We start from the raw sequence: 23,069 nt of genomic DNA on the forward strand, positions 1-23,069 counted from the left end.
TTTCGCATTAATAATTCTATCATTCTTGGAGTCGATTCCCTTACACTTGAAGAAGGCGGGGCGTATTAATACGGTATTCGCGGAATTAGATTTAGAAGTGGTAGCGTGTGAAGAAGAAAGGTTGGTAGAGTGATGATCAAGAAGAGATCAAGACGACAAATCAGGGCCGGCCCATAGGGGTGGCGGGGTGGTCGAAGGCCACAGGCCTCACACCCCGTTATGCCCGTATATTTTTTTTAAATTATATTTATTTTTATTAAAAACAATATATATATTTAATGCTTAAACTCAATTATATGATCACTAGCTTGGTCTAGTGACAAAAGGGTATTACTCTCAACCAAAAAGTTATGGGTTCTAGTCTCATTTGAGACATTTTTAATTCAATTTTTATACAAAATTTTTTTACACAACCCAAATTATAATCAAGTAAACCCATATAAAAATTTAATTGTTTAAACCAACAAAATACACTTTTTTAAATTAAGACCCAAAAAAAATTTCACCTTCGCCCAAAACCAAAACGTTTTTTGCTTTCTCGGAGCCGAACATGAGATAAATATGGCGGTTTTTCGAATAAGGTTCTTTTAGGTGGCATGAATTTTATGGTGGTTTTTGGAATAAGGTGATATTATGATGTTGGTTCTCTATTTCTTGGTTTATATATCTATAATCCATTATATCCCTTTTTAATTTCTTCCTTAATGTGGCTTTACTAAAATTCTTTTTTCTTTTTATAGTTTCTTTTTTTAATAAATATATTAAAATATAGATGTTTCATCTTTTCATATCAATGCTAATGTTAACGACTATGCGTCAATGAGTTGGTGGTTATGGCAAAAAACAAATAAGCACCTTAGTTTGGGAGGTCTTGGATTCAAGTCTCACAGACAACAAATTCATAGTTAAAAAAGAAAATGCTAACTTGACGTCACATCTTCAAGGTTGGCGTGGAAAATAGCCATGGAGGGGCGCGGAAGGTAGTGCGGGCCAACATTCTGGTTGGGGAGGGGGGGGGGGTCACCATGACATGCACAGAGAGGGAGAGTACAACACAATGAGGGACAACATTAAGACAGATTAGGCACATACATATCAACTTGTCATCAGGACCACTTTCTATTTTTTCATAAAAGAATTTATCTATTTAAGGAGTGTCTCCCAAGTATGTAAAAGGTCTATATGTAATATAATTCACCACATCAATATACAGAAAATGAATTTAGCACATGATATATATTATTCATAATTTCTTTGTCAATGAAATAACAATAGTAAACTGTTTTGTTTTGTTGACAGCTAAATGTTTAGCTACATGTTTCTCATACTTCTTAAATAGCACATCAATTATGGAACTCCCAAAATGAGAACTCAACAATGGTTCCGCAATAGCTCTAATCAACTTCGTCGTGCTCTTTTTGGTTTCGTTTTTCGCGTGGTTGTGGCCTCGCTCTACGTTTAAATCATTCGTAGTTGTGTAATTGGTATCATGTGGATCCCAATTGACTTCATAAACATTCATGTTATCAAGAGAAAATGATCCATCATTTTGAATAATGTTCCAAAGTTCATCCTCACATGGAAGATAGAATGGAAGATTGAATGAGTTTAAGTCTGATTCTTGAACCAATGCCTGTAGATATGAAAAGTAAACTAGAAGCTAAGAGTAAGCAATTAAACGCTTATATGGATCAACTTTGAAGAAACACTAACCGGACCCCGGGCAGATTACGGGTAACCTGGAAGATAGAATGGAAGATAGAATGGAAGATTGAATGAGTTTAAGTCTGATTCTTGAACCAATGCCTGTAGATATGAAAAGTAAACTAGAAGCTAAGAGTAAGCAATTAAACGCTTATATGGATCAACTTTGAAGAAACACTAACCGGACCCCGGGCAGATTACGGGTAACCTGGGGGTTAGATAGATGTTTCCCACGAGGGGTTAGACCCTGAGAAGATGGTTCTTCTGATAACCTGCAAAACAGACACCGTGAGCTTGTCACTGAGAAGGGGGGGGTTCCTCCTTGTGACCACCCTCCGGCGTGAGAATCAGACTAGATTGCTCTTTAAATATAAATGTATATTAAGAGATTGCTAGAGCAGATATCAGGTATAATATGATGATACAAGATAAGATGAGATGGTCATACCATTTGTGGTATTTATAGCCGAAGGTAGGTTTCCAAGGAGGTGTGGCCGGCTGCTACAGTGTTCCTGTTCCACCAACAGTGGCCTACGCACGTGCCCTGCTGGTAGTTGGTGGGTAGGCAGCGGCTGATAGTGACCAGGCCTGCTGTGTACTATTCCTTTTCCACCAACTGCCGGCTACGCACGTGGTATGGCAGTAGTTGGTGAGTAGGCAGCGGCTAATAGTGACACAGTACATGTGACATCTGCCCCGATCCGACCCGACCCAGGTACCCGTTTCTCCGATCCGATCTCTTTCTTTTATGATTTAATATTTATTTTTACTTATATTTTACTTTTAATAATAATATATATTTTCCTTCCCGCCGTCCCGTCCCTCTTCTCTCTTTCCGCCTTCTTTTCCCTCTTGTCGCCGTCCCGCCCTTAAGCCTTGAACCTCTGTCCTATGTTCCTTCTCGCCTAAGGTTGTCTGCGCAGCTCCACGCGCCAGACTCCTTACAAGGAAGCCTGCGTGAAGACCACCTGTTACTGCGATACGCGAGACGAACTGTCCCCGCAGCGCGCTAAGGATTTTAGTTCTTCCCGCGGCGCGCTATGGATACTGTTCTTCCCGCGACGCGCTAAGGAATATAGTTCTTCTCGCGACGCGCTTAGAATTAAAGTCCTTCCCGCGGCGCGCTTAGAAATATAATTCTTCCCGCGACGCGTTAAGGTTGGTTCTGTCTGCCTTCGCGCTCGATGCCTTCTCGCGTTTAACCCTTGAGTCTTTTCTCCTGTTTAATCTAGCCGTTTGCTTTTGTGATGTCTTATCTTCTGTGCTGTTGACCTGACCTGTCTTATGTCTGAAAAGTTACTTTCGGCGCAGCATGCGCACCAACCCCATTGGTTGGCAGAAAAAGTGACTGACATTATCTTTTGGAGATCTGCTTTTTCCATGCTTGACCAGTACCTTTATCTGAACCGCCCATGCCTTTTTACTGTTCCTGTCAGTTTTTCCCTTGTCCCCTGCAGTTGCCATATCTTTTGATATCTTTTGCTTTTGGAATCTTTTGCTTTTTGAGATCTTTTCCCCTTTTCTAGGGATGGTGTTCCCTAGGGTTTCTCTATAAATAATAATATTATTTTCCTAACACTACACACACAAAGCACTTAATTTAACCTCCTCCTTGCTCTCTCTGCCGTCTCCTTCCTCTTTGCCTCCGTCTTCCTTCCTGTTCTGCCCTGCTTTTCCGGTAATATATATTATATATAATAATTTACTTATTAATTATGCTAACTTATAATCAAGACATTAAAACAAATCATTAAAACAATAATCTTTAATTATAGGTTAACTTTGCTTGTTTGGTTCTTGCTTTACCTATCTTCACACCGATTATCAAGTGAGTAATCTCGTACCTAATCCCTTTTATTTTTAATGTTTTGGGATGTTCATGTGTTCATACAAACTTAGAGTCTTAAACCGTTTATGAACTTTAGTCGCGCAGTATCCCATGTGTTGAGGACGTAGACTTGGCTGTTTATTTGTATGTGTGGATCATTAACCGTCTTGTCGGTCTATTCCGCAGTTCTCATGGTACCATTAGATGAACACGGGAGAACTATCGTTTATGATTTTCTCTTTTGTTTACACATGCACAGTTTGTCTTGTTTGTGAGCTCAATTGTGAGCACTGGCAGTCTATGAATCTTAGAGTTGGTCCCGATCAGATTACACCCCTGTTGAAAACCAGACATACACATGTTGCGCGCAGATTTATTGTTATCTATGTATTAACTATTAAACTTGATTTCTCACCAACACGCAAGTGTTTGACGTTTATTTTAACACATGTTCAGGTTTGCAGTAGCTGTTTTGGAGCTTGTGGACACGTAGGACGTTTTTACTTTTGGACCTAGATTAAAATGTATCAAAACAAGTTATTGTTGTTCGAATATTTTGCCTTATAATATATTGAATTATGTTGATTTATGTTATCTTCTGTCTACCTTGCGTGTGCGCGAATGAATGTATTTATTAAATATTGACACCCAAATAGTGTCACGAGTAATGAAACAATATGTGGCGCCCCGATGTATAATCCGCCTTTGGTCGGGGTGCTACAGATTGGTATCAGAGCTCGTTGACTTTAGGATAGGTGGTTAGACGTAACGGCCTAGAATACCTAAGAGTCCCTTCTCGCGCATGAGAGAAATCTCATGTTTGCGCGCTTATTGTTAATTACTCGTTATTTATGAATATGCTCGCGCTTACGCAGTATATGATTTTATGTTTTATTCCGCGATATTTCGATTTTTATTGATTTTACTTACATATTCGTTTGTTGGGATTGAAAATCCGAAAAGTCATGGTGATACATGAATAGTTGATTTTCAATTTCCATTTACGATTATGTTCTGAGGTTGGAGACTTGAAAAGTCATGGTGATACATGAATTGTCAACCTCCAATACTCATTTTCTTGTATATTTTATATTGAGGATTGAAAAGTCATGGTGATACATGAATCGTCAATCTCCAATACTCGTTTGCTCGTACATTTTAAATTGAGAATTTGGAAGGTCATGGTGATACATGAATTGTCGATTCTCGATTCGGATTTGTTACCTTTATTAAGTCTGCATTTAAAGTCATTTCTTTTACTTTAACTTTTGATAGTATCTAACTCTGCGAAACCAAGCTTTATAAAGTTATACTTTGCGATAAAACCAAGATATTAACAAAAATTAAAACTTTTATAGAATGCCTCCACTATCAGCTCGCCATCTTAGGAAGAAAGAAGCCGCGCGCAGGCGATCGCTGCAACGTTCCCAGGAAATGGCCACCGCAATAGCCCAAGCTTTGAGCCAAAACAATACCAACACCTCTGGTTACAACATTAAGTCCTTTAACGCGGGTAACCCTCCAAAGTTCACAGGTCTTGAAGGAGCCACCGTGATGCTCCAGTGGCTTGAGAAAATTGAAAACACTTTCCTCCATACCCAATGCCCCTCAACAGACGAACCCTATATGCCTCCAGTGTCCTGGAATCCAGAGCGCTTACATGGTGGAATGGAGTAGCCCATGCGCGTGGCGCAGAAGCTGCTTCCAGCATACTCTGGGAGGAATTTAAGGATCTCTTGACGCGAGAATTCTGCCCTCCCAACGAAGTAAAGCGCCTGGAGGAAGAATTTTGGAACCTGAAGCAATACAGTGGAGAAGCGCGCGAGTACGCGACGCGCTTCCACGAGCTAAGCTTACTGGTCCCTCACCTTGTTACCCCTTCACGCCGAGCAATCGAGAAATTCCTTGGGGGTCTCCCCATGGAAATTCAAGATTCTGTATGGGCCAGAAACCCAGTAACCCTCCCTGACGCTATTGAGTTGGCCGCTGTGCTCAGCGACAACCATGTCAGAGCAGGAACCTTGTTCCTACGGGGAGCTGAGAAGACCAAACCCACCAAAACTGCCCCTGAACCAACAGAAACCAAACCAGAACCCTCAAACCATAACCAGAAACGTAAGCGCAGACAAGCTTACGCGCTTACCAACCCACCCATAGTCCAGCAACCTGCCTACCAACCTCTAGTATACGCCCCTCAACCACTGTCCGCCTACCCAACACCTCCTGTAGTCCACAACTATGCCTTAACCAATCCAGCACTCCCTGCCCCGCCAACTAAGAAACCTTACACAGGAAACCACCCCTTTTGCCCAACCTGTAGACTCCACCACCCACCTCAAGTCCCATGTCGACAATGTAACCGATGTGGCCGCGCTGGCCACCTTGCAGAAAACTGTAGAGTCCTTCCCGCCAATCCAATTGCGCCAACACCACCAGTCTACCCGCAGAACCCACAACCAACCTACCAAAACCCACGACCCAGATCGTGCTTTAACTGCGGTGATCCTAGTCATTTCCGGAACGCGTGCCCGAGACTACAAGTGCAAATCACACAAGCGAATCCGGTGAACCAGATTTCAAACCAAGTGACGCGTGGACGAGCTTTTAACATAACCGCGCACCAAGCGCAAGCGAATAATGACGTAGTTAATGGTACATTTTTACTTAACGGAAATTATGCTTCTATACTTTTTGATACTGGCGCCGATCGAAGTTTTATCTCTCGCGCCTTTGAGCAGAAGCTTGCGCGACCGCGCGATAACTTAAAAGAAGATTTTTCAGTTGAATTGGCTAATGGTGAAACTATTTTAATAAACTCTGTGATCAAGGATTGTACGCTAAACCTTAATGAAAACGATTTTCTAATCGATCTCATCCCCATGCCTCTTGGAAGTTTTGATATTATCATTGGTATGGACTGGCTTTCGAAGAATCGCGCCGAAGTTATTTGCGCCAAGAAGATGATTCGCATACCTCGAGAAAATGGTGATCTTCATATCTACGGCGAAAAACCCTCCCGCGGTCTTAAGCTTATGTCTTGCGCCGAAGCCCAAAGACTCCTGCGGAAGAAGTGTATTGCATTCTTAGCCCATGTGGTTAAACCTGATGAAGAGAAGAAGCTTCGCGATATCCCTGTTGTGCGTGATTTCCCTGAAGTTTTTCCTGATGATCTTCCTGGTATCCCTCCCGCTCGTGAAGTCGAGTTTCGTGTTGATCTTGTCCCTGGTGCTTCCCCCGTAGCTAAATCTCCTTATCGTCTTGCACCCGCTGAGATGCAAGAATTGGCCAGCCAACTTCAAGAGTTGACTGCTAAAGGATTCATCCGCCCTAGCTCTTCGCCCTGGGGTGCTCCGGTGTTGTTCGTTAAAAAGAAAGATGGTTCGTTTCGCATGTGTATCGATTACCGCGAGTTGAACAAACTCACCATTAAGAACCGGTATCCCTTACCGCGTATTGACGACCTCTTTGATCAGCTCCAAGGTGCCTCTTGTTTCTCCAAGATTGATCTCCGCTCTGGCTATCACCAGTTGCGCATCCGCGATGAAGATGTTCCGAAGACTGCTTTTCGAACCCGCTATGGCCATTTTGAATTCTTGGTCATGTCCTTCGGTTTAACCAACGCACCCGCCATTTTCATGGATCTAATGAATCGGGTGTGTAGACCTTTCTTGGACCGTTTTGTGATCGTGTTTATCGATGATGTTCTGGTGTATTCTAAGAACAAGGCCGAGCATGAGCAACATCTTCGGTTGGTGTTGCAGAAGCTTAGAGCTGAGCAACTCTATGCTAAGCTTTCCAAGTGTGAATTTTGGTCTGATGAAGTACAGTTTCTTGGTCATGTTGTAAACAAGATGGGTATTCATGTCGACCCATCCAAGATTGAAGCAATCAAGAACTGGTTGACGCCATCTTCTCCTACCGAAATCCGTTCCTTTCTGGGCTTAGCTGGTTATTACCGGCGCTTCATTTCGAACTTCTCGAAGATCGCTTTGCCTTTAACAGCTCTAACGCACAAAGGTAAACCGTATATTTGGGGCTCGAAGCAAGAAGAAGCCTTTCTGACGCTCAAGCGTTTGTTGTGTGAAGCTCCTGTTCTTGCGCTACCTGAGGGTAATGATGATTTTGTCGTGTATTGCGATGCATCCAACCAAGGTCTCGGTTGTGTTCTTATGCAACGAGGCAAGGTTATCGCTTACGCATCAAGGCAACTAAAGATTCATGAAAAGAATTATACAACTCACGATCTCGAACTTGGTGCAGTTGTTTTTGCCTTGAAGATCTGGAGACACTACCTTTATGGTACTAAGTGTATCCTCTACACTGACCATAAAAGCCTTCAGCATATCTTTGATCAGAAGGAACTTAACATGAGACAACGCCGATGGAACGAACTCATCAGCGATTACGATTGTGAGATCCGGTATCATCCTGGTAAGGCTAATGTGGTAGCCGATGCGCTCAGCCGAAAACCCTGCCAGCTTACCTGTATCTTGCCGCGCACCCAGCTTCACTTTGCGCCGATTCAGAGCAATCTTGAATCACGCATTCGTGACGCGCAGCGCGCATCCATCAGTAATGGTAACCTTCGCGCCGAGTTAGCGTGTGGCGCGGAAGCGCACTTTGTCCCTAATCTAAGTGGAATTCTTTGTTATCTTAATCGCATCTGGATTCCCTTTGATGAGAATCTTCGCGCTGATATCCTGAGTGAAGCGCATAAATCTCGGTATTCTATTCATCCCGGCGCTGATAAGATGTACAAGGATTTGCGCATTACTTATTGGTGGCCCGGTATGAAAAAGGATATTGCTGTGTTCGTAGCTAAATGCCTGACTTGTTCTAAAGTGAAAGCTGAACACCAACGCCCATCTGGTTTGCTCGAACAACCAGAGATTCCTACATGGAAATGGGAATGTGTAGCGATGGACTTTATTACCAAGTTACCTTTGACAGCAAGCAAACATGATAGCATTTGGGTAATAGTGGATCGTTTGACTAAGTCTGCTCACTTTCTGCCCATTCGTGAAAACTACCGTGTTGAGCAACTCGCGCAGCTTTATGTCAAGGAAATTGTCTGCCGCCATGGCACTCCTTTGAGCATCATATCCGATCGCGATGGCCGTTTTATATCCCGCTTTTGGAAATCTCTCCAATCTGCGTTAGGAACTCGCTTGGACATGAGTACTGCATATCATCCTCAGACTGACGGACAGTCTGAGCGAACTATTCAAACTCTTGAGGATATGCTCCGATCTTGTGTTCTTGATTTTGGAGGTAATTGGGATTCGCACCTGCCTTTGATCGAGTTCTCTTATAATAACAGCTATCATTCCAGTATTGGTATGGCCCCATTTGAAGCACTTTACGGTCGTAAGTGCCGCTCCCCGATTTGTTGGAGCGAAGTGGGTGAAACTCAAATCACAGGACCCGAACTTGTTCAAGAGACAACCGATAAAATCGCCAAGATCCGTGATCATCTGCTGACTGCCAGAAGCCGACAGAAGAGTTACGCAGATCGCAGGCGAAAGCCTCTCGAATTTCAAGTTGGTGATCTTGTTCTCCTCAAAGTGTCACCTTGGAAAGGTGTTGTCCGCTTTGGGAAGAAAGGTAAGCTTGCTCCTCGATATGTTGGACCACTCAAGATTCTCGCGCGTGTAGGAAAAGTTGCCTACAGACTTGACCTGCCGCCCGCGCTCAGTAATGTGCATCCAACGTTCCATGTATCCAATCTCAAGAAATGTTTAGCTGACGAGAACCTTCACATCCCACTTGATGAAGTTCAAGTTGATGAATCTATGCATTTCGTTGAGAAGCCTGTTGAGGTTATGGATCGCGAGGTTAAGCAAACCAAGCGCAGTCGTATCCCTATTGTTAAAATTCGATGGGAGTCCAAGCGCGGAGCCGAGTTTACATGGGAAAGGGAAGATCAAATGAAGATCAAGTTCCCGCACCTGTTCTCTGCGCAACCTACTTCGAGATAAATTTCGGGACGAAATTTCTTAAAGTAGGGGAGACTGTGACATCTGCCCCGATCCGACCCGACCCAGGTACCCGTTTCTCCGATCCGATCTCTTTCTTTTATGATTTAATATTTATTTTTACTTATATTTTACTTTTAATAATAATATATATTTTCCTTCCCGCCGTCCCGTCCCTCTTCTCTCTTTCCGCCTTCTTTTCCCTCTTGTCGCCGTCCCGCCCTTAAGCCTTGAACCTCTGTCCTTTGTTCCTTCCCGCCTAAGGTTGTCTGCGCAGCTCCACGCGCCAGACTCCTTACAAGGAAGCCTGCGTGAAGACCACCTGTTACTGCGATACGCGAGACGAACTGTCCCCGCAGCGCGCTAAGGATTTTAGTTCTTCCCGCGGCGCGCTATGGATACTGTTCTTCCCGCGACGCGCTAAGGAATATAGTTCTTCTCGCGACGCGCTTAGAATTAAAGTCCTTCCCGCGGCGCGCTTAGAAATATAATTCTTCCCGCGACGCGTTAAGGTTGGTTCTGTCTGCCTTCGCGCTCGCGCACTTTTGCCTTCGCGCTCGATGCCTTCTCGCGTTTAACCCTTGAGTCTTTTCTCCTGTTTAATCTAGCCGTTTGCTTTTGTGATGTCTTATCTTCTGTGCTGTTGACCTGACCTGTCTTATGTCTGAAAAGTTACTTTCGGCGCAGCATGCGCACCAACCCCATTGGTCGGCAGAAAAAGTGACTGACATTATCTTTTGGAGATCTGCTTTTTCCATGCTTGACCAGTACCTTTATCTGAACCGCCCATGCCTTTTTACTGTTCCTGTCAGTTTTTCCCTTGTCCCCTGCAGTTGCCATATCTTTTGATATCTTTTGCTTTTGGAATCTTTTGCTTTTTGAGATCTTTTCCCCTTTTCTAGGGATGGTGTTCCCTAGGGTTTCTCTATAAATAATAATATTATTTTCCTAACACTACACACACAAAGCACTTAATTTAACCTCCTCCTTGCTCTCTCTGCCGTCTCCTTCCTCTTTGCCTCCGTCTTCCTTCCTGTTCTGCCCTGCTTTTCCGGTAATATATATTATATATAATAATTTACTTATTAATTATGCTAACTTATAATCAAGACATTAAAACAAATCATTAAAACAATAATCTTTAATTATAGGTTAACTTTGCTTGTTTGGTTCTTGCTTTACCTATCTTCACACCGATTATCAAGTGAGTAATCTCGTACCTAATCCCTTTTATTTTTAATGTTTTGGGATGTTCATGTGTTCATACAAACTTAGAGTCTTAAACCGTTTATGAACTTTAGTCGCGCAGTATCCCATGTGTTGAGGACGTAGACTTGGCTGTTTATTTGTATGTGTGGATCATTAACCGTCTTGTCGGTCTATTCCGCAGTTCTCATGGTACCATTAGATGAACACGGGAGAACTATCGTTTATGATTTTCTCTTTTGTTTACACATGCACAGTTTGTCTTGTTTGTGAGCTCAATTGTGAGCACTGGCAGTCTATGAATCTTAGAGTTGGTCCCGATCAGATTACACCCCTGTTGAAAACCAGACATACACATGTTGCGCGCAGATTTATTGTTATCTATGTATTAACTATTAAACTTGATTTCTCACCAACACGCAAGTGTTTGACGTTTATTTTAACACATGTTCAGGTTTGCAGTAGCTGTTTTGGAGCTTGTGGACACGTAGGACGTTTTTACTTTTGGACCTAGATTAAAATGTATCAAAACAAGTTATTGTTGTTCGAATATTTTGCCTTATAATATATTGAATTATGTTGATTTATGTTATCTTCTGTCTACCTTGCGTGTGTGCGAATGAATGTATTTATTAAATATTGACACCCAAATAGTGTCACGAGTAATGAAACAATATGTGGCGCCCCGATGTATAATCCGCCTTTGGTCGGGGTGCTACAGTACAGGAGCATGCTGCTCGCCATACTGTTGTCAATAAGCTGTCGTATCTTTAGTCAGATCTTTTTCCCATACCTCGTCAGGTACAGTACAGAAGATCTTCCTGTATCGTACGGACTGGCTTATTTGGGCGGGAGTATTCCCCCTCCCGCCCTTGTGCGGGATTGTTCCCGGCTTCGCTCATTCCTTCAGGTGACACTGAGTGATTGAGAGCTAAGTGCCTTGTGCGTGTAGCCTTGCTGCGCGGGTGGCCTTCCCTGATGGCTTGTATCCGAGGCTGCGGGGACAGGCGGAGTCCTTCACCATTGGGAGGCATTTCCTGCGGGACCAGCTTGCGTACTGCGCGTAAGGACGTCACGTCTCTGAGCATGGTTGGTCCTGCGGATCCAGTTGGTTTCTGCGCAGACGTTCCTCTTCAAGGTGAGTCTTGCGGGTCCAACTGGGCTCTGCTGGGACCTACCTCTTCAAGTCCCCCCAGTCCAATGTTCTTCTCATGAGTGTTTAATAAAGTGAGGTGAACTTTTGGACTTAAGCAGAGGGTTTTGAAAAGGGTTTTTTAAGGTTTTCCATGGGGATTCCTCCCGCGGAAGTCCTTGTCACTTGCAGAAATTCCCGAGTTTCCTGCTTGGTCTTTGGGTATGATGCGGGTAGGTCTGTAACCTCCTCGCAAGTCAGGAGCGTTGAGTCCCACTTGTGTGGATTCTCCATGAGGTTTTGGTAGTTTTGAACATAGTGATCAATTATATTAAGACCACCAATTCCATCCTGGAGCTTCAAACAACGTAGTTCTCGACGTTCCCGCTATGCGGGGATGTTATTTCCGTTTCCGCAAGCATTGCCCAGAAGATCCTTCTTGGTTTCAATTCCCAGCGGAGCGCTAGGTATGTGAAGGGTTTTGCCTTAACACTGTACCTGCGCTCGTCTTACGGTTACTTTACTTCCAAGGTATTCCTGGCGTCAATTCCCTGCGGGTGCTAGGTATGTGAAGGGTTTTGCCTTAACACTGTACCCGCACCCGTCTTATAGTTACTTGGTTGCCGAGGTACTTGGCTTCAATTCCCTGCGGGTGCTAGGTATGTGAAGGGTTTTGCCTTAACACTGTACCCGCATCCGTCTTACGGTTACTTGTTCGCCAAGGTTTTCTTGGCTTCAATTCCCTGCGGGTGCTAGGTATGTGAAGGGTTTTGCCTTAACACTGTACCCGCATCCGTCTTACGGTTACTTGTTCGCCAAGGTTTTCTTGGCTTCAATTCCCTGCGGGTGCTAGGTATGTGAAGGGTTTTGCCTTAACACTGTACCCGCAGCCGTCTTACGGTTACTTGTTTGCCAAGGTAAGGGGTGTTTTCCCGCCTATTATTTGATCTTTTTGAATTTTGAATTTTGAAATTCGAAGAGTTGGTGGAAAGATAAGAACAGTCCAAAACTCTGAAACATCGTGCGACGGTTTCTTCTGACTGTGTCAGATCGTGCAGGAAGTTATGGGACGTGACAGTACATGGTCATTCCAGACGCTTTTTCAGGCGCGTGGGCGCGATTTTTCGGGCGCGTGGCCGCGAAATTAATGGTACGCGTCCTGTCAACAGCTGTTGCCAGCTTGCTTTTTGCCACGTGTCATAGTTTCATTGCACCTTCGTTTTCTCTCTCTTCCGCATTAATTTCATCGCATTAATTGCGATTAGTATATAAAGGGGGAGAGGGTTATTTGTAATCCACACTTTCACTCTTCTATTCATCTCTTAAGCGATTTCCGGCGAATACTCCCCTTTTCAGGCAAGCATTCTCCCGAAATCGTTTTCTTCTTTCCTTCACAAGATGTCGTCTCGTGATGTTGAATCCATAGTCGATGACAAGAGTACTGCTGGTGAGTGCCAGTGTGCTCTGCCTGGCGATCTGTACCGGTATGTCGTCAGGAAGTTCATGCTCCAGTCTCTCGAGCCTGAGTTTCCTGAACCCCATCATACTGTGTACGATGCCCCCAGAGGCAAGATCGGGGTTTATGCAGCATTCTTTGTTTATGGGAATCTTAGGTTCCCATTGACAAAGTTTGTTTACCGTGTCCTCGAGAGGCACGGTGTTCATCTGACCGAGTTGCACCCCATGGCGATCGCCAAGATTCGCCACTTCGAGTGGGTGTGCCGGATTTTGGGCGTTGAGCCCTACGTTGACCGCCTGATGACCTTCTACACTTGGAGGTGCATCCAGGGGTGGTACACGTTGACAACCCAGATTAAGGGTTTGAAGATTTGCGCGACCGAGCGCAGTCTTCGCTCGTGGAAGAGGGAGTTTTTCTTCATATCCGCTCGCGCCATCTCCATTGCCATGAAATTCAAGAACGGGCAAGCACTTCCCAGCCTTCACGCCTCCAACTACCAGGAGGCGGAATGGTTTGCGAAGATATCTCGGGTCCAATCTCCGGTATACCGGTTTGCGGAGTCCGGGATGGTGATGCTGGGGATGAGCCGAGTGTGGAAGGAGGCTGATGCGCGCAAGATTCCGATCGTCCTCGAATACGGTTCGAACTCTGTTCCTTACTGTATGCCTTTTTCCCTTTTGTTGATTTTGAATTTCTTCTAACTTCTTTCCTGTTTATTTCAGAGGGGAACGACCTTCAGTCGCTCCTAAACCCCCGGGAGGCTGACGGTCCCGCACGGATGGGTACTTGCGCTCTAGATGAGAACGAGTTGCCCATCCTAGAACAAACGGCGGATCGGTTCGTGGAGGTCTATCCGCTAGGCCATGAGATCCTTAGCGCCCGTCGGCCAGGTAAGGCGCTCTTCGACCCTCGACCCCTCAATGTTGAAACCTCTGCTGGAATTCCTCTAATCGTATGTTCTGATGAGGAATCCGCAGATGGTCCTCCGTTGGTGCGGAAGAAGAAGGCTGCCGGCGGGAAGGGGAAGGAGAAGGCCTCCACTGCCGATCCAGCGCCTCGGTCTGATTCGGAGACCGAGAGCGAAGAGGTGGCGGGGAATCCCGGTGGTGATAAGACCACTGCTCCGGAGGCTGTGACTGTCACCTCCGGAGAGCCCAAGAAGACGACGGTAACCGGCGCAAAGAGGCCGGCTCCATCGGGTTCGTCCCCGCCTCTCCGTACCTTCAGGCTCAAGAAAACCCGTAAGTACAATTTTCTTTTGCTTTTATCTTCATAGCTTAATATCGTTAACACTTATCTTCTTTACGCAGGCGTGGATGTTGACGCATTCCAGGGTGGAGCGCAGAGTGGTACCTCCACGCCAATGACGGTAGGCCCGGTCAGCCTACCTGAGGCGACGACCCAGGCGGCTGCGCCTGCGCCCGCTGGTTCAGTTGCTCACTCCTTTGAGCCGACTGTTCCAGCCGAGATGACGTCACCGCCGGCCGTGAGTGCGATTTTTACAGCATCCTTCACCGAGCCGGCGGTTACTATTGATGCGGATTCCGCGGCGGCGACCGCGGCGGCTGCTACCATGCCCCCGCCACCGGCAACGACGGCCGGTCCATCAGGTACGCATGGGGCTTCTCGCCAATCTTTGCCACCTTCCCATCAGCCTGACCTCTTGGATGGATTTCCTTTGGGTTCAGGTGATGGGTTCGGCGGCTATCGGCCTGTTATTGACCCTACAGGTGCGTAGGGTTCTTTTGGCCCATTTTTTTACATATATTTTTTATCATCTTTTCCTAACTGCTTTTTGTTTTTTGCAGTGTCGGATTCCAATGAAGTGTATGTTCCACGATGGAACATTCGCCGAGGAACAACCCTTCGCACCCCTGTGGAGTGCGTGGAATGGGCTCGTCACGCTGCTCCTAGTGGTGCGTTGGGGGAAGCCATGGCTAGCTACCAGGAGGGTAGGCTAACCAATGAGCTTCGGGTTCTCTTAGCTCGGATGCAGCCGCGCGTCGAGCTGCTTTGTCGTGAAAACGACAAGTTAAAAGCAGCTCGCCTTAAAGAAGTTGCTCAGGCGCGGGCCATCCGGGAGGAGAACCAAAGGCTTTCCGATGTAGCTACGGAAAAGGAGAAGGCCTTCAAGGCCCTTGAGGTTGAAGTTCAGGCACGACTCGAGGCCCGTTCCAAGGCTGCCCAAGCTGTTAATGAACAGCTTCGGCTGGCCAAGGAAACTGCGAGGAACGCAACCGAGAGGGCCACCAAGGCTGAAGCTGTTGCCGAGCCTCTACGCGTGGAGAATGAAGAGCTTAAAGCCAAATTAGAGGCTCTCCAGCAGGCTCATGATGCCTTGGCGATGGAGGACGCGAAGAAGCTCCAGGAAATCTTGGACCAGAGGGGGGTGCTTGACCATACTGAGCGTAAGCTAAAGGGGGTCGAAGAGGCTGCTGCAAAGGAAGTGTTGCTTGCCAACCTTAATAAAAGTGAAGCCGAACGCGCCTGTACCCAAGCTCAAGCCGCCCTCCAAGAAGCTCTGGTTGCCAAGGAATGGCTTCTTCGAGAAGCGTTGTCTCAGGTAAGTCTAACTTCATGTCTTCACGCTTTTCCTTATAAATAGAAAAGGTTCTGACACTTGTATTTTTCTTTGTAGGTTGTGCATCGGGTCTTCTCAGAGACATCTTACTACGATGCTATGAGCGCAGCCCTCAACGCTTCTCACGAGGATGGGGAAAAGGCCGGCTTCCTGCTTGGTCTAGGGTTCGTTGAGAAAGGCATCCCGCCTTCCAACTTCCCTTTATTCGATGTAGATACTGAAGCCATATATGACCAAGCAGTAAATCAATACGCCGCCTTCCCGCATCCGGTGGTGGAGAAGGTAAACGAAGTTGCTGCTGCTGATGATGGGCTAGCTATCCTCAAAGCTTTCCTTGAACTGCCACGCTCTACTGATGGGGCTGGTCCAAGTGGAAGTGGCCCTGAAGCCTGATCCTGAAGATCCCTTCCCACTGCTAGGATAGATTTAGCTTGTATAGATTTTTTTTTTCTTGTAGGCGGGTAGTTACCCGGCCATTCTTGTAATGAATCTTTGTGAAATATAAATCTTTTTGCGGGTAAGACCGCTACTTTCGTTGGGTTCCTTGCTTTGTAAACATTGTATGACTTGCATACTTTAGTTTAAATTAGCAATTTTCCAAGTGTTTTAGAATAAGTTAACCTTTGAACGTGGTAGATAGGTGTGAAGTTTTGCTTCCTCTTCCGTGATTGTGCGGGTAGGACCGTCACTTGCACGTAGTAGGATGGCTAAACTTTACCATCTGACCTGCGTGTAGGTTTTCCTCATCTTTTGAGGATAAGTTAACCTTTGAACGTGGTAGATAGGTGTGAAGTTTTGCTTCCTCTTCCGTGATTGTGCGGGTAGGACCGTCACTTGCACGTAGTAGGATGGCTAAACTTTACCATCTGACCTGCGTGTAGGTTTTCCTTATCTTTTGAGGATAAGTTAACCTTTGAACGTGGTAGATAGGTGTGAAGTTTTGCTTCCTCTTCCGTGATTGTGCGGGTAGGACCGTCACTTGCACGTAGTAGGATGGCTAAACTTTACCATCTGACCTGCGTGTAGGTTTTCCTTATCTTTTATTAGAAATTCTGTTTTAAACCGTTCGACGCGCGGTTGTCAATAGGTTAGTGTTCAGTTCCCTTTTTCATGATTCATGCGGATAGACCGGCACTTTCATTTAATGGTTGGACTGAACTTTTACCCTTCGACTGACCTGCGTGAAGGTTTGTCGTTTTTTTGGGTTTATGCGGGTTTTGCCGCCTTCCCCACGCAACGACTTTCCACGTATTTATGCGGTGAAAACCGGCATATTCGTGTTGAATAAATTAACCGTTCGACGCGCGGTTGTCAATAGGTTAGTGTTCAGTTCCCTTTTTCATGATTCATGCGGATAGACCGGCACTTTCATTTAATGGGAGGACTGAACTTTTCCCCTTCGACTGACCTGCGTGAAAGTTTGTCGTTTTTTGGGTTTATGCGGGTTTTGCCGCCTTCCCCACGCAACGACTTTCCACGTATTTATGCGGTGAAAACCGGCATATCCGTGTTGATAGTTCATAAAAATGTAAAATCATCAGCGTCAATGTTTTAAGGAGAATCGTTTCCATTAGAAGTGGCTCTTGGCCTTTTCTTTACAAATTTGGAATTGATTTACATGCAAACTGTGTAAATGAGCTCCCTTCCATGTTGTTGGGATGGGAGTGCCATCGAGCCGATACGCACCTGGTTCGGGATCTCGTTCTTTACGCAGCATGTAGTCTCCACATTGAAGCTGGAATTTTATTCGTGTTTTCCCCAGCTGGGGTTCTACACGCATCAGCCTGCTCAGCGTTCATTGCGCCACGAGGTGCGCGAGCGTCCCATCTCTGACGAATGCTTCGACCATGTCCTTCACATCTATGCATTCTTCGGTGTTGTGGCCTTTTGTCCTGTGAAAGTCACAGTATTTGCTCCGATCAGCATTGTGACGATGTCGGATTATTTGAGGCTTTGGCCATGGGAGCTCCTCGGTGGCGAATATCTCAGCGACGCTTTTGGTGAGCGGCGTCCATCTGGAGTTCTTGTTGGACTGTACGTTATCCCTTCCGCCTAACCGATTTTGCAAGCCGGATGAGGTGTCAAAGTTTACCCTTGACTGCCAAATGCCTAGCTTTCGCTTTTTGTTTAATCGGGCGGTAAGGACGTTGTCTTCCCTTGTTTTCTGGGTGTAGAGGTTTGTGCTCTGTGGGAGATCTCTACCCAGTTGCTTCTCCGTTTCCGCAAAGCGTTTAGCTGCTGTCATGATGGCATCCCATGTGGATGGCATGCCATCTTTACCCGTTAAGGTGCGGATGAGCTCTGGGTCGTTCGCGCCCTGGATAAAGGCAGCGCGAACAAGATCTTCGCTGATATTACCCAGACTTAGCTTCTTCGAGTTGAAGCGAGTGATGAAGTTCAGCAAAGATTCATCTTTTTCTCGAATGCACTTGAGGATTGTCCATTGCTCCTCAGTGTACTTTCTTTGCTGGCTGAAGTGTTGGCTAAACTTCTGTTGGAAGTCAGCCCAGTCGTAGATGTGGTTGACCGGTAGACGGTCGAACCATGCTCTAGCAGCCCCGACCAGTGTCATTTGGAACATGTAACACCATGTAGGTTCCGTCCAACTACTGACGGTTGCCCCCGCTATGAATCTGTTCAAATGATCATCTGGGTCGGATATACCATCATATGTGCCTATGCTGGTCATTTGTTTGGCACTTTTTGGGGCAATTGCTTCCGCAATGTCCCTTGCAAACTTGGACGTTCCCGCATTTGCAACGTTCGGTCTGAATGTTTTGGAGAAGTCTCGTGGACTTCCACTTGTGCTTTTTGGTTTGAAGGCTTGTCCAAAATGCCTTTTTGGTTGGGAGTCCGTTTCCTTACGCTTCCCTTTTGCCCTATGGCGAGGGTTCGCGTCGGAGTCGGACTCCTCCGAGTCATCCTCCCAGTATTCTTCGAATTCGTCGGCCTGTTGGACGGAACGCAAGCGTTCGTCCAACTCAGCTTGGAATTCCTTTTGACGTGCCTCCGCCCATGCCTTAACCTCATCGAGTGTTTGGCGGGGGAGTCTTGTTCGTTTCTCTAACTGGGTATCGGTGAATCCCAGTGAGCGATTATTTACTGCACTTGCCCCAGCTTGGGTAGCTGGGGTAGTGTTCGTAAAATTTACTTCACTTGCCCCGGCTTGGGTAGCCGGGGTAGTGTTTGTAAAAACTGTGTTGCCGGTATTCCCCCCAGTAGCTGGGGTTGTGGTTACCGGAGTTTCTTTAACCATCTTGGAAGTTTGAAAAAACTGGAGAAAAATGTTCTAGCTTTATGCATGGATGGCGCCAATGAAGAAACACTAACCGGACCCCGGGCAGATTACGGGTAACTTGGGGGTTAGATAGATGTTTCCCACGAGGGGTTAGACCCTGAGAAGATGGTTCTTCTGATAACCTGCAAAACAGACACCGTGAGCTTGTCACTGAGAAGGGGGGGGTTCCTCCTTGTGACCACCCTCCGGCGTGAGAATCAGACTAGATTGCTCTTTAAATATAAATGTATATTAAGAGATTGCTAGAGCAGATATCAGGTATAATATGATGATACAAGATAAGATGAGATGGTCATACCATTTGTGGTATTTATAGCCGAAGGTAGGTTTCCAAGGAGGTGTGGCCGGCTGCTACAGTGTTCCTGTTCCACCAACAGTGGCCTACGCACGTGCCCTGCTGGTAGTTGGTGGGTAGGCAGCGGCTGATAGTGACCAGGCCTGCTGTGTACTATTCCTTTTCCACCAACTGCCGGCTACGCACGTGGTATGGCAGTAGTTGGTGAGTAGGCAGCGGCTAATAGTGACACAGTACAGGAGCATGCTGCTCGCCATACTGTTGTCAATAAGCTGTCGTATCTTTAGTCAGATCTTTTTCCCATACCTCGTCAGGTACAGTACAGAAGATCTTCCTGTATCGTACGGACTGGCTTATTTGGGCGGGAGTATTCCCCCTCCAGCCCTTGTGCGGGATTGTTCCCGGCTTCGCTCATTCCTTCAGGTGACACTGAGTGATTGAGAGCTAAGTGCCTTGTGCGTGTAGCCTTGCTGATCGCGTGGCCTTCCCTGATGGCTTGTATCCGAGGCTGCGGGGACAGGTGGAGTCCTTCACCGTTGGGAGGCATTTCCTGCGGGACCAGCTTGCGTACTGCGCGTAAGGACGTCACGTCTCTGAGCATGGTTGGTCCTGCGGATCCAGTTGGTTTCTGCGCAGACGTTCCTCTTCAAGGTGAGTCTTGCGGGTCCAACTGGGCTCTGCTGGGACCTACCTCTTCAAACTTGATAGGGAAAAATATAGCTGAAAGGGCTAAAACTGAAAAAGAGGATAACTCGAGCTACAAGTGGAATTAAGAGGCCTATAAGCAATCGATGGAAAGGTCTAGACGACCCGGATCTTGTGGCCTAGCTTTTAGATCCATAATCCATCATTTAAGCCTCTGATTACATGAGAAGACGGTCTCCTCAAACTTCGCAACAATAAAGTCTTTCCATATTTAATTTGACGTGTTTCTAGCCTTCTTACATAACTTAAGCCGTTACCTAATGTCTTAAGTTCAAGTTTCAAATTTCGTTTTGTAATTTTGAAAATTTGGCAAACATGCGAAATTTAGAAGTCTATATTTATACTCTCTAATAAAAGACTACAAATTTTGTCACTTGTCACTCCTACATTAAACCTCACCCTTTTTAACAAATTTATAATAGTCAAATAATAGTTACCATTCTTAAAAGTTATGCTTGAAAATTTGTTACTTTAATTTTTACTTCATATTTTTTTTCAAACATTTGATATTTATAATTATCTTTTACTTAAAAATTATTTTAAAGACTATTGTACAACGACTGTATTAATAATGTTTAACGGGTTTATTATTTCTTGTATACTGATTATTTATTATTGTATTTTCAAGAATTACCCGTGTTGTACACGGACCTCAAACTAGTCACTTATATAAAGGACTATTCGTTTCAGTATTCAGAAATTCAATAATCTTCTTAAGAAAAATTTCTATGTTTTATTTTATCGATTCCGTTGTGCACCAATATTCTACCTTAATTTGAGTTAGCGCGCATGCGGATACAAAATGACATTATACCTCTTCAAGCAATTCAAGAAGTGATATGGTGAGTAAATCCCACAATCTCCAACACTCATCACTACTAGGGTCAACTTTACTTCGACCGGGTAATGTTAAAACCATGCGTCCATCGCGTACTATCTCTTCAGAGCGCAGTTGTAGAAACTTTGTAAAGTCAGTATGAAATTGCTTTCCATATGCTTGTAGTACATTAAGAGTACTTGTTTTCGAAATGTATATATTTAACTTATTACTTTCAAGACCTTTAGGTACCTATCACATTATTATATCACATGAATAATTTTATCATTCAAAACAATTAGTCTTTAAACAAAAATAAAAAATAAATAAATAACTTGGAATCATTATCTTGATCAATTGGTTGGTTAAGGAGTCCTAGGTAAGTAGGTATAAACACATGTTTTTAAATCTCTATCTTATCAAAACTAGGTATAAATGACATAATTATCATATAGTTAGAAGATGTATGACTTGATTACCTTTTTTCTGTAATTTATTTTTCATATATTCTTACATGTAATTGAAAAATTACCACTACACATTGAGGATTGATCATATAGTTATGATAATATAGCATAGAGTAAACTGCGGTTTTCGTCTATGTGGTTTGTCCAAATATGCGGTTTTAGTCCATTTACGATTTTCATATATGTGGTTTCATTTCACTTGCAATTAAACCAGAATTCATTAACCTCGTTAAGATTGGCCGTTAAAACCATTAGCGTGCCCCTCACGTGAGGGGCATTTTTGTCACTTTTCTCCCTAAATAAACCCCAGTCCTAATTCACTAGCCCCTTCACGTGAAGGGCCGAGGTTGTATTTGGGAAAAAAAAGGGCAAAACTGTCCCTCACGCGAAGGGCACGCTGATAAGTTTAACGACCAGACTTAACGTAATTAGTGAACTTGGGTTTACTTGCAAGTGAAATGGAGCCACATGGACGAAAAATCGCAAATTTAAAACTATTGGATTAAAATCACAGATTTGGACAAACCACATGAACGAGAACCGCAATTCACTCTATAGCATATATGATAACAATAGAGTTGGATAGTATTGAACCTGAGAAAGCCATTGGATGCTATAAGAGGAGTGAACGAGGTGCAAGCTTTTGTCCGGAAAAAGTCTACTATAAAAGGAGCCTGGAACAACTGAAACAAAACAAGGACCGATATTTTGGTCCTTGTCCTTCTTAAGATTTTCATAAATCTTTGGTAATAATTTAAAAACTGTACTGAAATCATTTCCATAAAGATCATTTAAACACACTTGAAACTGTGGTGTTTTGCGATTATTTTCTCGACACACCTCATGGACTATATCAATAACGTTAGATGCCACCAATAGTGTATTCATGCCAGTGGAACATCCTAAGTCTGCCATTGTGAAACAACTGTCGAAGAAGACATCATGATTTGCCATACTCTTAATCGTATGCTTTAGAAATGGTAACGCTCTATGCATCGCGTTTTCCTGAAAAGAAACAAAGTTACGACGATTAAAGAACTTGAGCACTTTACATATTCATTGGGAATTGATATAGTGGCATAGAGACTAAAAGAAGACCTGAAGAAAGGAATTGGAGGCATAACTTGAATCTCCATTGCCATTATTCATATGTAGAATGTTTATTAATGCCATATTTATCCTCCTTTGCCCTAGTTGTGCTTGCTTGGGAAAGACTTCTGCAAGTAATAAATAAGGCACCCTACATCTTATATGATCTTATCCATCTTTTTTTTCGAATAACATACGTTAGTTTTGTAACAGCGATGTCTCTCTCAAATAGTCATAACACTTACAAACCTATCCTCACACAAATTTGATCCTAGAACCAGTGGCGGATCCATACAATTTTGCCAGTGGGTGCAAAAAACGGTTATCATAGAACGGTACAAGTCAAACTAAAACGGGTCAAACCAAAATGGGTCAGATCAAATGAAATTACATTAAATAAACCACGTATAGAAATCTAAGCAATAAATTTCCCCAAAACAAATATAAGCTTAATTGTTATTTTGTGGAAGAAAAACTACACTTTTTTTGAAAAGTTGGGTCGGAAAGTTGAGT

The 23,069-nt window shown here is 44.5% G+C and overlaps 1 protein-coding gene across 1 annotated transcript; it reads right to left on the minus strand.

Annotated features, from left to right (window-relative positions):
* Positions 1 to 1,243: 1,243 nt before the first annotated feature.
* LOC143551757 (benzoate carboxyl methyltransferase-like) lies at positions 1,244 to 22,609 on the minus strand. The gene is made up of 4 exons (XM_077042120.1): positions 22,520 to 22,609; positions 22,308 to 22,472; positions 20,998 to 21,252; positions 1,244 to 1,633 (listed from the first exon to the last, which is right to left on the minus strand). The coding sequence occupies exons 1-4, from the start codon at positions 22,607 to 22,609 to the stop codon at positions 1,244 to 1,246; spliced, it is 900 nt and encodes a 299-aa protein (XP_076898235.1).
* Positions 22,610 to 23,069: the final 460 nt, after the last annotated feature.

Source organism: Bidens hawaiensis, unplaced genomic scaffold (assembly GCF_021521415.1).
Source record: "Bidens hawaiensis isolate Kalapana, Puna unplaced genomic scaffold, B.hawaiensis_p1.1 tig00016565_1, whole genome shotgun sequence".
NCBI lineage: Eukaryota > Viridiplantae > Streptophyta > Magnoliopsida > Asterales > Asteraceae > Bidens > Bidens hawaiensis.

Coding starts and splice junctions, on each gene's coding strand:
- LOC143551757 (XM_077042120.1), bottom strand. CDS start 22,609: ATGGCAATGGAGATTCAAGTTATGCCTCCAATTCCTTTCTTCAGGTCT. Junction 22,473..22,519: donor TATCAATTCCCAATGAATAT/GTAAAGTGCTCA, acceptor GTTTCTTTTCAG/GAAAACGCGATGCATAGAGC. Junction 21,253..22,307: donor TTATTGATATAGTCCATGAG/GTGTGTCGAGAA, acceptor ATAATGTGATAG/GTACCTAAAGGTCTTGAAAG.